Source organism: Oncorhynchus mykiss, chromosome 15 (genome assembly GCF_013265735.2).
Source record: "Oncorhynchus mykiss isolate Arlee chromosome 15, USDA_OmykA_1.1, whole genome shotgun sequence".
Classification (NCBI taxonomy): Eukaryota; Metazoa; Chordata; class Actinopteri; order Salmoniformes; family Salmonidae; genus Oncorhynchus; species Oncorhynchus mykiss.
In genome coordinates, this window is record NC_048579.1 from 39,772,382 (window position 1) to 39,789,342 (window position 16,961).

General features: G+C 42.9%; 1 protein-coding gene across 4 annotated transcripts in view; it reads right to left on the reverse strand.

The window, feature by feature from the left end:
• LOC110490047 (diacylglycerol kinase delta) overlaps positions 1–16,961 on the reverse strand; it is a 113,708-nt gene that overhangs the window by 54,454 nt on the left and 42,293 nt on the right. For all 4 annotated transcript variants that reach the window (XM_036944350.1, XM_036944349.1, XM_036944348.1 and 1 more), the window contains 7 exons: positions 16,748–16,854; positions 14,190–14,315; positions 13,828–13,930; positions 13,015–13,177; positions 12,796–12,904; positions 10,583–10,722; positions 9,946–10,030 (listed from right to left, as the gene is read on the reverse strand). In XM_036944350.1, coding sequence (XP_036800245.1) covers positions 9,946–10,030; positions 10,583–10,722; positions 12,796–12,904; positions 13,015–13,177; positions 13,828–13,930; positions 14,190–14,315; positions 16,748–16,854 — 833 coding nt within the window. The remainder of the gene's footprint in view (positions 1–9,945; positions 10,031–10,582; positions 10,723–12,795; positions 12,905–13,014; positions 13,178–13,827; positions 13,931–14,189; positions 14,316–16,747; positions 16,855–16,961) is intronic.

Sequence of the window (16,961 nt, forward strand, 5' to 3'; positions counted from 1 at the left end):
GAAAACCAAGGTAATCTGCCTAAATGACTACCGACCCGTAGCACTCACGTCTGTAGCCATAAAGTGCTTTGAAAGGCTGCTCATGGCTCACATCCACACCATCATCCCAGAAACCCTAGACCCACTCCAACTTGCACCAAGCACCAAGTCTAGGTCCAAAAGGCTTCTTAACCACTCTGGGATCGTTCGGGATGAAAGCGTCCCGGCCTAGTATGGTTCTCAATCAGAGGCAGCTGTCAATCATTGTCCCTGATTGAGAATCATACTTAGGTAGCCTGGTTTCACTTTTGAGTTGTGGGTGTTTACTTTCCGTGTTAGTGTCTGTGCCACGCGGGACTGTTTCGGTTTGACTTACTTCACGTTTATTGTTTTGTTCAGTGTTCGTTATTCATTAAAAAACATGAACACTTACCACGCTGCATTTTGGTCCCCCCATCCTTCATACTACTCCTCTTCGGCAGAAGACACCCACCAACCAAGGACCAAGGAGCGTGGTAACGAGCGGCAGCAGCAGCAGCAGCAGCAGCAGCAGCGAACGCAGGACTCCTAGTCATGGGAGGAAATACTTGACGGCAAGGGACCCTGGGCACAGGCTGGGGAATATCGCCGCCCCAAGGCAAAGCTGGAGGCAGCGAGAGCTGATCGGCGGCGATATGAGGAGGCAGCGCGACAGGCACGAGAGGCAGCCCCCCCCCCAAAAATTGGAAGGGGCACACGGGGAGTGGGGCAGAGTCAGGTTGGAGATCTGAGCCCACTCCTCGTGCTTATCGGAAGAAGCGCAGTACTGGTCAGGCACCTTATTATGCTGTCAAACACACAGTGTCGCCAGTACGCGCTCATAGCCCGGTGGGCTATAGGCCAGCCCCCCGCAAGTGCCATGCGAGAATAGGCATCCAGCCAGGGCGTGTTGTGCCAGCCCAGCGTGTTTGGTCTCCAGTACGCCGTTTCGGTCCAGGGTATCCTGCGCCGGCGCTGCGTGCTGTGTCTCCAAGGCGCTGGGAGGGTGCAGTGCGTTTTATGCCTGCGCTCCGCCCGTGCCGGGCAAATGTGGGTATTGAGCCGAAGGGAGAGGTGCAAGTGGTATGCACCAGAGCTCCAGTGCTTACCCACAGCCCGATTCAACCTGTGCCTGCACTCGGGAGGGTCCGGGCTAAAGTGGGCATCCAGCCTAGAGGAGTGGTGCCATGGTTGCGCACCAGAGCTCCCCCACAGCGCGGTCCATCCAGAGCCTCCTCCATGCATCAGGCCTCCTGTAGGTCTCCACCGCCTGGTGGGCCCTGTGGCAGTTGTCCCTGATTGAGAATCATACTTAGGTAGCCTGGTTTCACTTTTGAGTTGTGGGTGTTTATTTTCCGTGTTGTGGGTGTTTATTTTCCGTGACTGTTTCGGTTTGATTTACTTCACGTTTTTTGTTTTGTTCAGTGTTCGTTATTCATTAAAAAAACATGAACACTTACCACGCTGCATTTTGGTCCTCCGATCCTTCATACTACGAAAACCCTTACAGTTACTTTACCCGTACCTACATTTATCTCGTACCCCCCCGTACATTGACTCTGTACCTGTACACCCTGTATATTGCCTCGTTATTATTTTATTGTTGCTTTTTTATTTTTATTGTTGGTTAAGGGTTAAGGGCTTGTAAGTAAGCATTTCACTGTAAGGTCTACTACACCTGTTGTATTCGGCACACGTGACAAATAAAATTGGATTAGAGTTCTGTTTTGTATTTTTAATGAATTTTTTAAATTAATTTAGAAAAAACATCTAAAAACCTGTTGTTTTCGCTTTGTCATTATGGGGTATTGTGTGAAGATTGACGAGGAACATTTTTTATTTCATCAATTTTAGAACACGACTGTAATGTAACAAAATTAGGAAAAAGTCAAGTAGTCTGAAAACTTTCCGAATGCACTGTAAATACTAGGGCTGACCTCATTTAGTCGACTGGTGGATTGTTTGGGTTAATACGCTGTTGGCCAGTTTTATAGCACATCTTAATTGATGCCTGTCTTAGTGGACTAATCCATTTGTATTTGTATTTATTAGGGATCCCCATTAGCTGCTGCCAACATTATTACACCACTGCATATATACAATACCAAACGTATAATACCACCATACAATAATATTACATTGTACGTGTGTAGAGTGCGTGTGCTAGCACTTGTGTGCATATTTGTGTGTCTGTAACTTTGTGTGTCTCTTCACAGTCCCCGTTGTTCCATAAGATATATTTTAATGTGTTAAATCTGATTCTACTGCTTGCATCAGTTACCTGATGTGGAATAGAGTTCTGTGTAGTCATGGCTCTATGTAGTTTTGTGCACCTCCCATAGTCTGTTCTGTACTTGGGGACTGTGAAGAGAGTGGGTGTCTGAGCTATGTGCTAGTAGTTTAACAGATAGCTCGGTGCATTCAGCTTGTCAACACTTCTTACAAAAAGTAGTAGTGACGAAGTCAATCTCTCCTCCACTTTGAGCCATGAGAGAATGACATGCATATCATTAATGTTAGATCCCTTGTACTTTTAAGGGCTAGCCGTTCTGCCCTATTCTGAGCCAATTGTAATTTTCCTCACTCTTCGTGGCACCTGACCACACAACTGAACAGTAGTCCAGGTGTGACAAAACTAGGGCCTGTAGGACCTGCCTTGTTGATAGCGTTGTTAAGAAGGCAGAGCAGCGCTTTATTATGGACAGACTTCTCCCCATCTTAGTCACTGTTCAATATCAATATGTTTTGACCATGTCAGTTTACAATTCATTATTCATTACAAGATTTAGTTGAGGTTAAGGGTTTGGTGAATTAATTAATTGTTCCAAATACTTGCTTTTAGTTTTAGAAATATTTAGGACTAACTTATTCCTTGCCACCCATTCTGAAACTAACTGCAGCTATTTGTTAAGTGTTCTTATTTACAATGATAGCCTAGGAACAGTAGGTTAATTGCCTTGTTCAGGGGCAGAACAACATATTTTTACCGGCCCAAAACTCCACTAGGCTACCTGCCGCCCCAATCTAGTAGGCTTATATTGACAATATCGTCCGCTATTATCCTCAGTAAAATTCCATACAAGTTGTCAAACCCCGGTGGCATGTCATTGTTGATAGACAACAATTCATTTTTTCACCTCTTACACACTCACTACAGAATTCAAAAGTACAATGCTTGTCCTTCATAATTTGGTCATATATACTTGGATGTGTAGTGTCAGCGTTTGTTGATGGCATGTCATGCCTCAAGTTTACTCATCTTGTCAATGCAAAAATCATTAAAGTAGTTGGTAATATCAGTGGGTTTTGGGATGAATGAGCCATCTGATTCATTGAATGATGAGCCGAGTTTGTCTTTTTGCCCAATTTTTTTTTAAAGGTGCTCCAAAACGTTTTACTATCATTCTTTATATTATAATTTTTTATTTCTTAGTATAGTTTCTTCTTCTTTTTATTTAGTTTAGTCACATGATTTCTCAATTTGTGCCGTCAGCCTTATTTGTCATAGCTTTTGCCATCTCAACCATACCATTTTTAAATTCCTCATCAATACAAGGGGATTCAACAGTTTTTACAGTCATTTTCTTAAATGGGTACATGCTTATTAGTAACTGGAATAAGCTATTTCATAAATGTGCTTCTTATTAAACACCACAGACCAGCAAAAAACATAAGAATCACTACAAAACATATTATATGACCTCTTATATTAGGCCCAGTGTAACGGTTCTCTTGTTGTGAAGTGGAGGCGGACCAAAACGCAGCGTGGTGGTTGTTCATTGTATTTTAATGAAGACACTATACATGAACAAACTAACGAAAACAAGAAACGTGAGAACTCAAAACAGCCCTATCTGGTGCAAACACAAAGACAGGAACAATCACCCACAAACACAGTGAAACCCAGGCTACCTAAGTATGATTCTCAATCAGAGACAACTAATGACACCTGCCTCTGATTGAGAACCATACTAGGCCGAAAACATAGAACTGCCCCAAAACATAGAAAAACAAACATAGACTGCCCACCCAACTCACGCCCTGACCATACTAAATAAATACAAAACAAAGGAAATAGAGGTCAGAACGTGACACCCAGCCTTTGGAACTTTATGTTTTCCTAGATATGGCTACTATATTGTGATCACTACATCCTATGGATTTGGATACTGCTTTAAAGAAAATGTCTGCAACATGATCAATACATGTTGATGATTTCATTCCTGTCCTGTTTGTAACTACCCTAGTTGGTTGACTGACAGCCTGAACCAGGTTGCAGGCACTGATTACTGTTTGAAGCTTTTTCTTGAGGGGGCAGCTTGACGTAAGCCAGTCAATAATGAAATCACCCCCAGAAAATATACCTCTGTTGATATCACATACATTATCAAGCATTTCACACATATTATCCAGATACTGATTGTTGGCACTTGGTGGTCTAGAATGGGCTTTAGGTGAGGCAGATGAAGCTGTAGCTGTAGCTGTTACTTCAACAATATTTAACAAAAGATCCTCTCTAAGCTTTACAGGAATGTGGTTCTGAATTTAGACCGCAACACCGCCCCCATTGGTATTTCTGTATTTTCTGTAGATGTTATAACCATGTATTGCTACCACTGTATCATCAAAGATATTAGCTAAGTGAGTTTCAGAAACAGAATATTAATGTAATCTTTTACTAGCATGTTATTGACTTCAAAGGCTACATATGTTGATATGGGCTATTTATAGTACTTTCTGGGATGCCTGATTACTTCTGATGAGCTTCCCAGTAAAGCATTAAAAACAGACTTGCTCATGTCATTTATATTGGAGCTGAGCTGCACTCAGTGGACTTCCTACAAGGGCACACCGCCTCAGTGCTAACTGTATAACTCTGGTTCATAGGCACATGATTACTGCATGCAATAGCTGTAGGATCAGAGGCATTCAAATCAGTTAGGGGGACATACAATGTAAGTAACTTAATTTGTCTGCCAACGCCCCTCGACACAATGGTAGTGATTAACTGAGCTGGTCTTGGGTCATTGATAAGTCATTGTCTCAACACAGCCTTGAAAAGCGTGGACAGACTCCAGGAGCCAAGATGATTTGGATGGACTCTGTCATTTCACTGGAGCATCTTCTCTTTCCAGAAGGTTTTGAAGTTATCTATAAAAGTGATTCCAACAGAGCTACAGTAATATTTTAGCCAGTTGTGTAATGCCAATAGCCTGCTGAATATTTCACACCCGCAGCCCAACGATGGTACCGGACCAGAAATGATTGTCCACTTTTCAGAATCCTTTAGTGCTAGAATCAGTTCTCTAAAATACATTTTCAGAAGTTCCCGAGCTAGCCCACCTAGCCTACATGAGGTACGACAGCATCAGCTCCCAGCATCTGTCACAGAATGTTCGGAAGCAGCCTTGTAATGTCCTGTACTCGTGCTCCAGGATAGCACAGGGTTTTTGCTCCGGGAAATAAGATGTCTCTTACAATAGAGCTGTTGATGATGACAGCTGGTGCAAATGGCTGACGAGGTCCGGACATTTTCGCCTCAAGTGGTTTCGCAAACCCCTCGAGGACCGAAGGACGGTGGGGGAAACCAGCTGTAGTATCCATCATGGATGATGAATGGGCTGGAGTCTCAGGCAGCCTTATTGTCTGATGAGGGGGAGCTCTGAGGATCTGAACCCGAGGTAGAAGCCACCGGCTAGTGAGACAGAACAGAGGACGAAGGCGCAGGTACCTCCTGATCCATATTTGAATCAGAAGTCCCTAGAGAAGAAGGCGCCGGAACCTCTGAATCCAAGGCGGCAAAGCCGTTTCTTGTCTGTGTCCGGTCATGGCTTAACATCTCCAAGGAGGCCCCGTTTACCAGAGGATGCTGTCTTCAACTTCCATGACTAGTGACATATCTCCATGGCTGGTTGGTAGGGTCAAGAACAGGAACATCCCCCAAGTCATTCAGGAGCATTCTATTAACTCCGTTCTCCAGGGAAGGGGGAGACCGCTTCGAGGAGTGATCCCTACAGAGTACTGGCCAGTTGGCTGTGGAGAGCCGACGTGGGGGCGAAAAGTCCACCACATAAGAGCGGCGTCCAGCTACTGGGGTAGAAGAGAAAGTGAAAGTAGGCGGGCGTGGATTCCCCAGTAGCTTGTGTAGGTTCGCTACTTGATTGCTAAGAGTAGCCACTTTGCCCCTGTAGTCCTCTGCAAGAACAGTTGCTACATTGAAAGTCCGGGCGGTCCACATCATCCCGGGAAAAAAGCAAAAATAAACACAGCTCCTGCAACGTTGAAAATGTTCAATAGGGACCTCTAGGCTAGCTGGCTGGGCTAGCTGGGCTTCCGTGTCTCTCTCTTTACATGGAATTCTCAATTAAGTGAACAAAAAGAACTCACACAAATTGAAAAATCTGAAAAGCAGAAAGATGTGTCCTTCTTAAAATCCTCTCACAGCGGTGACCACAAAAGCAGTGTCTTTGCACATACTGTTGGTAGCAGCATCGGCTGCTAGTTTGATACTGATAGCTACCAGATAGGTTAGTAGCTAGCTTCTGTAAACAACTTCAGACTTTTTGGTCTGGAGGATCCCGGGACAGATAGTACCGGTCACAGCAACTGAAACTAACCGAGTTGCGGGATCCAAACTCAAAAATTTTATAAATCAAACTTTGCAAGGAAACACTCACAACTTTACAAAAACAATAAACCAAGGTCTCTCGTTCAGCATTCAACATACCATGTGACCAGACATCGTTCTCCAAGGTGACATTGTGGCGGCCACGGGGATGGCACACCAGTATCACCATTTACCGTTAATTTGCAATATTTCTAATCTACAATGTTTGTTTGGTTATTATAATTTGTGACCCGTTTCAGGAAACTAGGCGTATGTCGTGGGTCACTATTTCACACAAGAGCCATTTGAACGTAATCTTTTTATTTTATTTTATTGTTGCCAGCAGCACAGTTACAGTCACCAACACTCTGGATAACATGAAAACAGCCTAACCAGCTCTGCTAAGGTGAGTAAAATGAGAGGGGTGTTCTCTCATTTATGCCTGGAAGTAGCTAGCAAGTTAGCCAAAGTTAGCCAGTTAGGGTGCTTGACTGCCATTGTGAGGTCAGAATGCTCGGATCAACCCTACTCATCGGCCAGAGCATGTGAAATCCATAAATTAGGGCCATGTGATTTTTTTATTTAAATTGACTGATTTCCTCATATGAACAGTAACTCAGTAGAATCAATGAAAGTATTGCATGTTGCGTTTATATTTTTGTTCCATATATTAATATTGTTTTGTTTGGAGCACTCCTGTCAAAGTTGAGTAAGGACGCAAACCTGATTACGCATAGAAGTAGGCCTAGGCTACCTGGCATGCACACAAATTTTGGGAGCTGATAGTATTTCTGATTGTCTTAACTCACCATCACCAATGAGCTGTGGAGCTTCTTAAAGTAAACAAGTCTGTTTCTACATACATTGAGAATGACAATAGTTCCTCAATGTAGCCTAAATCTTTCCAACTCTTTCCCTTTGGATAACCACTCGGTGTGAAAGGGAAAACAAATGTCATGCTTTGATTCGGTAGAAACGTCATAAAATACACCTACCTGATTACTTCTTCTCCCTTGCACAAATAAATAGCCTACAGCTGTGTGGGAAACTGATATTTTATTCAATGTTGCAAGCTTCGGGCTAGACCAAGTAGATAGAATGTTTCAAATTCCTTGAGGAAGTGTGATTTATTTTTATTCTGATATTTTCTACCTGCAGAATGCAATGTTTTTATTTGTTGGCTTTATTTAGGCTATTTTTACATAGTTGGCAATATAAGTTATTTTTAGATTTGTATAATTTCCATTTAGATATAATTTTTATCAACCACATGACAATTTTGAGATACGAAGACTTTATTATAAAATAAATGAAACTGTTCCACAAAAATGTGCATATGAAAATCATATGCACATTTTTGTGGAACAGTTAATTTAATTGGCACTCCAAATGGAAAAGGTTGCTGACCACTGGTGTAGCTTATTACCAGCAACTTCGGGAGCATAGTGTCAGAATCTGCGAAGTTCAGCAGGACGAGATGGTTCGGGAAAAGTCATTTTTCTTCTGTTTATGCTATCTTGATCTCTGACTCCCTCTTGAGTCAGTTGTTTGTCTTCAGTGCGCTTAAAGTGTCAGACAAGCTCAGTAGCCTACATACTGTGTATCTGAAGACAAGTGTCTGATGACTCCATCCATAAATGGAATGTAACTGCAATTGTACTCGAATTCAGCTAAAACTATCACAATGTGTAGAACAGGAATTTACAGTGCCTTGCGAAAGTATTCGGCCCCCTTGAACTTTGCGACCTTTTGCCACATTTCAGGCTTCAAACATAAAGATATAAAACTGTATTTTTTTGTGAAGAATCAACAACAAGTGGGGAACAATCATGAAGTGGAACAACATTTATTGGATATTTCAAACTTTTTTAACAAATCAAAAACTGAAAAATTGGGCGTGCAAAATTATTCAGCCCCCTTAAGTTAATACTTTGTAGCGCCACCTTTTGCTGCGATTACAGCTGTAAGTCGCTTGGGGTATGTCTCTATCAGTTTTGCACATCGAGAGACTGAATTTTTTCCCATTCCTCCTTGCAAAACAGCTCGAGCTCAGTGAGGTTGGATGGAGAGCATTTGTGAACAGCAGTTTTCAGTTCTTTCCACAGATTCTCGATTGGATTCAGGTCTGGACTTTGACTTGGCCATTCTAACACCTGGATATGTTTATTTTTTAACCATTCCATTGTTGATTTTGCTTTATGTTTTGGATCATTGTCTTGTTGGAAGACAAATCTCCGTCCCAGGCTCAGGTCTTTTGCAGACTCCATCAGGTTTTCTTCCAGAATGGTCCTGTATTTGGCTCCATCCATCTTCCCATCAATTTTAACCATCTTCCCTGTCCCTGCTGAAGAAAAGCAGGCCCAAACCATGATGCTGCCACCACCATGTTTGACAGTGGGGATGGTGTGTTCAGCTGTGTTGCTTTTACGCCAAACATAACGTTTGCATTGTTGCCAAAAAGTTCAATTTTGGTTTCATCTGACCAGAGCACCTTCTTCCACATGTTTGGTGTGTCTCCCAGGTGGCTTGTGGCAAACTTTAAACGACACTTTTTATGAATATCTTTAAGAAATGGCTTTCTTCTTGCCACTCTTCCATAAAGGCCAGATTTGTGCAATATACGACTGATTGTTGTCCTATGGACAGAGTCTCCCACCTCAGCTGTAGATCTCTGCAGTTCATCCAGAGTGATCATGGGCCTCTTGGCTGCATCTCTGATCAGTCTTCTCCTTGTATGAGCTGAAAGTTTAGAGGGACGGCCAGGTCTTGGTAGATTTGCAGTGGTCTGATACTCCTTCCATTTCAATATTATCACTTGCACAGTGCTCCTTGGGATGTTTAAAGCTTGGGAAATCTTTTTGTATCCAAATCCGGCTTTAAACTTCTTCACAACAGTATCTCAGACCTGCCTGGTGTGTTCCTTGTTCTTCATGATGCTCTCTGCGCTTTTAACGGACCTCTGAGACTATCACAGTGCAGGTGCATTTATACGGAGACTTGATTACACACAGGTGGATTGTATTTATCATCATTAGTCATTTAGGTCAACATTGGATCATTCAGAGATCCTCACTGAACTTCTGGAGAGAGTTTGCTGCACTGAAAGTAAAGGGGCTGAATAATTTAGCACGCCCAATTTTTCAGTTTTTGATTTGTTAAAAAAGTTTGAAATATCCAATAAATGTCGTTCCACTTCATGATTGTGTCCCACTTGTTGTTGATTTCTCACAAAAAAATACAGTTTTATATCTTTATGTTTGAAGCCTGAAATGTGGCAAATGGTCGCAAAGTTCAAGGGGGCCGAATACTTTCGCAAGGCACTGTATGTCATTGCCAGGTACCTCAGAGTCATCGCTGCAATCCTCTGTCACCGTAGAGCTGGAATGTTGCCGTGGGAACTTTGTCTCATACACCATAATACTCCACCTAGACGAAAAATAAAAACAATGGATAATATAGGGCCTGCTTTTTTTCTTTCTTTCTGACCTGACCAGAAGAAACTCCTGAACTAATGAGAACTGACTTAAAAGCTACAATATGTACATTTTTGGGCAACCTGACCAAATTTACATAGACATCTGAGTTATAAATCTGCCATTCTCATTCTCATTGATATTTCACAGCGGTTTAGATGGTAAAACGACTCTCTACACAATCAATGCTTGTTTTGTCACAAACTGAAATTAGGCCAACTGTTAGAATTTTAACAACCAGAAAATGGTGGAGCGATTTCTGCAAATGGTTCCTTTAATGGTACCTTTTTAACAGTTAGTTACATGCTCTTCCTCCCTCTCACACCTGTCAAGCATCTTGGTGAATATTTCCCGCACCCCGTTCTCCTCCCTCTCTCTTCCTCCCTCCCTAAGTCTCTCTCTCTTTCCCTCCTCCCTCCCTCACCTACATGTCGAGCATCTTGGTGCTGGCTCTCTACAGCTTCTCCCCCCTCTACATTCCTCCCATCCTACCTCCCTCTCCTACCTGTCAAGCATCTTGGTGCTGGCCCTCTCAAGCTTCTCCAGTATTTGAGGCAGCTGTGCGTCATCGTCACAGGCCGAGCCCCAGCCCAGGACGCGGGCGAGGTCATTTCCTGTCCCCAGGGGCAGAACACCCAGCTGGCACTGCAACACAACAAGTTATTTATCCAGTTACAACTGACCCTCGTTACATTTAACCCCCGTTCTCCCCCATTTAATCCTAATTCAGAAAACACGAATATAGCTCACATATCAAATCTTTGATTAGTAACTCCTACCATTTTGTTTTTGTCATAGAAATGCATATTGATGGTTATATTTATACTAAACAAAAATATAAACGCAACTACTTCAAAGATTTTACTGAGTTACAGTTCATATAAAACAAATCAGGCCCTAATCTGTAGTTTTCACATGGCTGGGCAGGGGTGCATTCATGGGTGGGCCTCTCCAAGACCCACTCAGAATTCATTATTTTCCACAAAAGGTCTTTATTACAGACATAAATACTCCTCAGCAACCCCCCTCAGACGATCCTGCAGGTAAAGAAGCCGGATGCGGAGGTCCTGAGCTGGCGTGGTTACACGTGGTCTGCAGTTGTGAGGCCGGTTGGACGTACTGCCAAATTCTCTAAAATGACGTTGGAGGCAGCTTATGGTAGAGAAATTAACATTCAATTATCTGGAAACAGCTCTGCGCAGTCAGCATGCCAATTTCTTACCCCCTTAAAACTTGAGACATCTGTGGCATTATTTATTTACGCAAGGGTTAGGCATATTTTATGATGCTTCCACCGGATCAGAGCATGACATTTGTTTTCACTTTTATACCGAGTGGTTATCAAAACAGAGAGAGCTGGAAACATTTTTCAAATAGGAAGTATTGTCATTCTCAATGGACATAGAAACAGACTTTGTTTACTTGCTGTTTGAGGTGAAGAAAAAATTACTTTAAGAAGCTACACAGCTCATTAGTGGTGGTGAGTTAAGTCAATATAAAATACTATCAGATCCCCAAATGGGCACATTTATAAGCCTCCATTTAATTGCAGGCCAGGTAGCCTAGGCCTACTTCTATGCACAATCAGGTCCGCGTCCTTACTCAACATTGACAGGTGCGCTCCAAACAAAACCCAATTAATATACTGAACAAAAATATAAACATGGAACAATTTCATTGATTTTACTGAGTTACAGTTCATATTAGAAAATCAGTCAATGCACCTGTGTAATGATCATGCTGTTTAATCAGCTTCTTGACCTGTCAGGTGGATGGATTATCTTGGCTAAGGAGAAATGCTCACTAACATGGATGTAAACACATTTTTGTGCAACATTTTAGCGAAATAAGCTTTCTGTGAGTATAGAACATTTCTGGGATTTTTTATTTCAGCTCTTGAAACCTGGGACCAACAGATTACATGTTGCGTTTATTTTTGTTCAGTGTAGTATTTGTTGAGGCATTACCTATTGAATGGTGAAATTACCTACTTATTCCATGACAAATTATACTGTTTTGATGGATTCAGATTGTTCAGTCACATGTATTATATGCTCTAGGATGTTGCAGAAGTCCTCTTCTCATTAAACAACAAATTATACTGTTTTGATAAGAGTTATTTTGTGATAGGTATTTTAAGTTGATGGTGTTAAGTGCATTTCGAAAGGGAAATATGTTGTTTTGGCAAACGCACTTCAGTTTAGTGGGATGTGGTAACTGTTTTGCAAATGTGAACCCTGTTTCAAGAAAAGTGTTCAAGCAACCGAAAATAACTAATATATGTGAACACAGAGCCCGGAAAGCCAGGACTGTGTGTACCTCACGACCAGCAGAGGGCAGTGGTGGTCTGTCTGTTTCTCTGTCTATCTATCTAATAGAGGGAGGGAGTGTTATTAAATGGTAGCTTTGTTACTAGATTGCTAAAAGAGGGACAAGGGAAACATGAGAGTGGCTGACTGGCAGAGTAGCCTGCTAGGCTCAGGGATTGCTGAGGGATGATGGGAAAGTGGCAAAAGCTCTTTCTCAATTCATCTTTTCCTGATTCCTCTCCTTGCCTCCTTCACAAAACCCATTAGATGAGAAAGTCTGATGTCCAAGAACATGAGAAATAGAGGAAACACAAATTGAGAAAGAGCCCAAGAGTCAGTTGGTGTAGCCCAACTGATGGAAGCTTATTTTCAGCTCATTGCAGATGGAGACGGGGCGGGATAAACTTGCTTGTTTGTGGAGCGTCAGAGTGTCGATCTCAGAGAGGACCCAGCCCACGCTGCCGTCACCCCCACAAACCAGGATCCGGAACGTGTCGAACTTCTGGAAGAGCCGTAAACTAGGAGACACAGAAGAGAGCCCCCTAAGACAAGCAGCAATAAACACAGTGCTGTCGGAAACACACACAGCCATGTCAGAAGCATGGGCAGACTCACAGGGCAGGCTCACCCAAGGTGCGGCCCACCGTTCATGAGGTCAAAGACTTGGGCAGGGTTGAGCAGCTGTTTAAAGCGGCGCAGGAACTTGATGCCCTGGTTGTCTCCACTCTTACTGTTGACGAACACCAGGAGAGGGCTGGTGCAGGAAGGCGGACAGGTGGCCTTCCAGAACCCTGAGGACCAATGACAGGCAGATGAGGACCAATGACAGGCAGATGAGGACCAATGACTGGCACATAGAGGGCCACAAACAGGAACAGCCCCAAACCCCCATATTCAGGAGGATAAACAAGGTCCGGAGTCGGGAGCTTTAACCTCTATACCAGACTCTGGCACACACCTGAACTTCTAGGGTCGGTTTCCCAGACACAGATTAATGGAGAATCTCCATTGAGCGTGCTTTTTAGTTCAGGACTAGGCTTAATCTGTGTCTGGGAAACCAGCCCCTAATATCTAATAAGAAAGAGCATATTTTTTATTGTTTTGTTATGTTAACTTTACAAAATGTCCAGGTTAAGCAAAAACCGTGCTTAATAAAACCGTGCTTATTCCCTTCTGATTCCTGGAGTCTTCCAACCGGGATTTCTGGAAAACCTGGGAATTTTTGGAAACCTAGGCCTAATGAACACTACCCAGGCCTAACACGCTGACATCCCGAAATGTCCTGTTCACCCACAAAGACAGGTGTAAGTGAAGTTGCCCCTGATCTTGGGTCAGTTTCCCCAATAACGGTTAAGGTTAGCATTGGGAGAGGGAAAGCTGATCTTAGATCTGTACCTAGGGGAAACTTGGCCCCGGAGATGAAGTGAGGAGCAGAACTCACCGTCGGAGTCGATGCTGTTGAGGGCTGTGGGAGGGATGACCGAAACCTTACACTGCCCCAAGGGACACTTAGTGGACAGCTGCTCCTTACACAGCGTGTGCACCTGGACATCGACACACACACACTTTATTTTAGGTCACACTACACAGAGCATTACGGCAAGTATGTACAGTCAACAACCTGATAAGTACAATGGCCTTGTGACTGTTGTGAATATGTCATAAGTCAGTGCATGCGGAAACCAAAGTGCATTACTACTGTATTGTGGCATAGTAGTAATGAAGTTTGCACTTATCTGATTTGCACTTAACCCAGAGAAGCACCACCCAAATATGCACGCATGGACACGCATGCAGACTCACCATGGCCTTGCACCAGAGGCAGCGCCAATCCTGCAGTCGGAGGACACTGCCACACGTCTTGTCACACACTGTACACTTAGCACTAACTGGCAGGTTGCCCTCCAGCCACTGGTGAGGCATAGAGATCTGCAGTGAGGGAGAAGTCACTGTTATTATTCAGTAAGTATTTATTTCTGTCATCATTGACTTAATATGTTTATATATGTTTGCTTTGGCAACACTATGTGGTTACACTTCTCATGCCAATAAAGACTTTAGTATTGAGAGAGAGAGAGAGAGGGAGAGAGAGAGAGCGCAACCAACCTTTGCCCATAAGACAACAATTTGCACCAAAGGGAATGTACACTGAACCAAAAATATAAACAACAATTTCAAACATTTTACTGAGTTACAGTTCATATAAGTAAATCTGTCACGCCCTGACCTTAGTTATCTTTGTTTTCTTTATTATTTTGGTTAGGTCAGGGTGTGACGAGGGTGGTATGTGTGTTTTGTCATGTCTAGGGCTTTTATATATCTATAGGGTTTTGGTATGTCTAGGTATATGTAGGTCTATGGTGGCCTGAATTGGTTCCCAATCAGAGACAGCTGTTTATCGTTGTCTCTGATTGGGGATCCTATTTAGGTTGCCATTTTCCATTTTGGTTTGGTGGGTTATTGTCTATGGTTAGTTGCAGGTCAGCACTAGTTGTTTATAGCGTCACGGTCTTTTTTGTTAGTTTGTTTAAGTGTTCTTCGTTAAATAAAATAAAAATGTATTCCAATCACGCTGCGCCTTGGTCCCCTCGTTATGACGAACGTGACAAAATCAGTAAATTGAAATAAATTCATTAGGCCCTAATCTATGAATTTCACCTAACTGGGAATACAGATATGCATCTGTTGGTCACAGATACCTTTAAAAATAAATGTAGGGTCGTGGATCGGAAAACCAGTCAGTATCTGGTGTGACCACCATTTGCCTCATGCAGCGCAACATCTCCTTCTCATAGAGTTGATCAGGCTGTTGATTATGGCCTGTGGAATGTTGTCCCAGTCCTCATCAATGGCTGTGCAAAGTTGCTGGATATTGGCAGGAACTGGAACACACTGTCGTATACATTGATCCAGAGCATCCTTAAAATGCTCAATGGGTGACATGTCTGATGAGTATGCAGGCCATAGAAGAACTGGGAAATGTTCAGCTTCCAGGAAATGTGAACAGATCCTTGCGACACAGGGCAGTGCATTATCATGCTGAACCATGACGTGATGGCGGCGGATGAATGGCACGATAATGGGCCTCAGGATATCATCATGGTATCTCTGTACATTCAAATTGCCATCCATAAAATGCAATTGTGTTTGTTGTCTGTAGCTTATGCCTGCCCATACCATAACCGCACCGCCACGATGGGGCACTCTGTTCACAACAGTAACATCAGCAAACCGCTCGCCCACACGACGCCATACGTCTGCCATCTGCCCTGTACTGTTGAACCTGTGGTTCAGGCGGCTTATGTTAGAAAAAATTACATTAAATTATTTGGCAACAGCTCTGGTGGATATTTCTGCAGTTAGCATGCCAATTGCATTCTCCCTCAAAATTTGAGACATCTGTGGGATTGTGTTGTGTGACAAAACTACAACTTTTAGAGTGGCCTTTTATAGTCTCCAACACAAGGTGCACCTGTGTAATGATCATGCTGTTTAATCAGTTTCTTGATAGGCCACCCCTGTCAGGTGGATGTACGATCTTGGCAAAGAAATGCTCACTAACAGGGATGCATGTTCAGTGTAAATGTTTATTCACATAACTAACACAGTGCCATATTATTCCAGAAGTTTTATACTTTATATGATAAAAACATTAGAAAACTGACTTTAGATATTTAGTCATGTAAACAAATAGTTCCTTTCTGGTGTGTTTGTCTGAACAGCATCCTCTTAACTCTCAAATATCACTGCACAGTACAAAACCAAGCCCTGTCCTGCTTTGTACACACTACTGTGATTTTAGTTATTTGTTCCCACAGGATGATGTTCTGCACCCAATGACATGTCACCGCAGTGTGAGTGAGTGAAAGAGTGAGGGCAGTGAGTGTTTACCTAGTAGTGAATGAGGATTAGCTTTGAGAACAAACTGATAGTCCCTGTTGTAGGTATAATTTCAGACGTCTTTAACAGTAGGAATAGTGGGCAATGGCACTATAGGCTACTACTTGTAATCAACGATTTGTTGAATATATTGATTATAAGGCAAGGCCTTATACGTATATGCCATTTCTTGATACACTGTGGATTGTTTTTTAATGTTGCATGCTTTTTTTTATTTATACTGTTCGACATATTTGATGTATACTTTGCATAACGTACAATGATGTTTAATAAACCGGCAACACTGCACTTCTCTCTAGCTGGGGTACAGGGGACATCTCTAGCCTTATCTTTGAGGAGCCCTCACACAGCTCCGGGGTGAAGTTTCCCCTAGGTACAGATCTAGGTTCAGCTTCCCCTTCCCCAATCCTAACCTCAACCATTAGTGGGGAAAATGCTAAACTGACCCCTTACTCACTCACCCCATCCTCATCTTCGATGATGTCCTTCCCAATGGATGCCAGAGTAGTCCACTTGCAGTTGTTGGTCGCTCGGACAGCACAACGTTTGTGGGCCTTGAACTTACACACTGTGAGAAGGAGAAACGCATCAGATTGACAAACACATAGACAGCCAAAGAGACAGACACACAGATGCACATTCACACACTGTGATGCAGCATTCCACCAGTCTCTC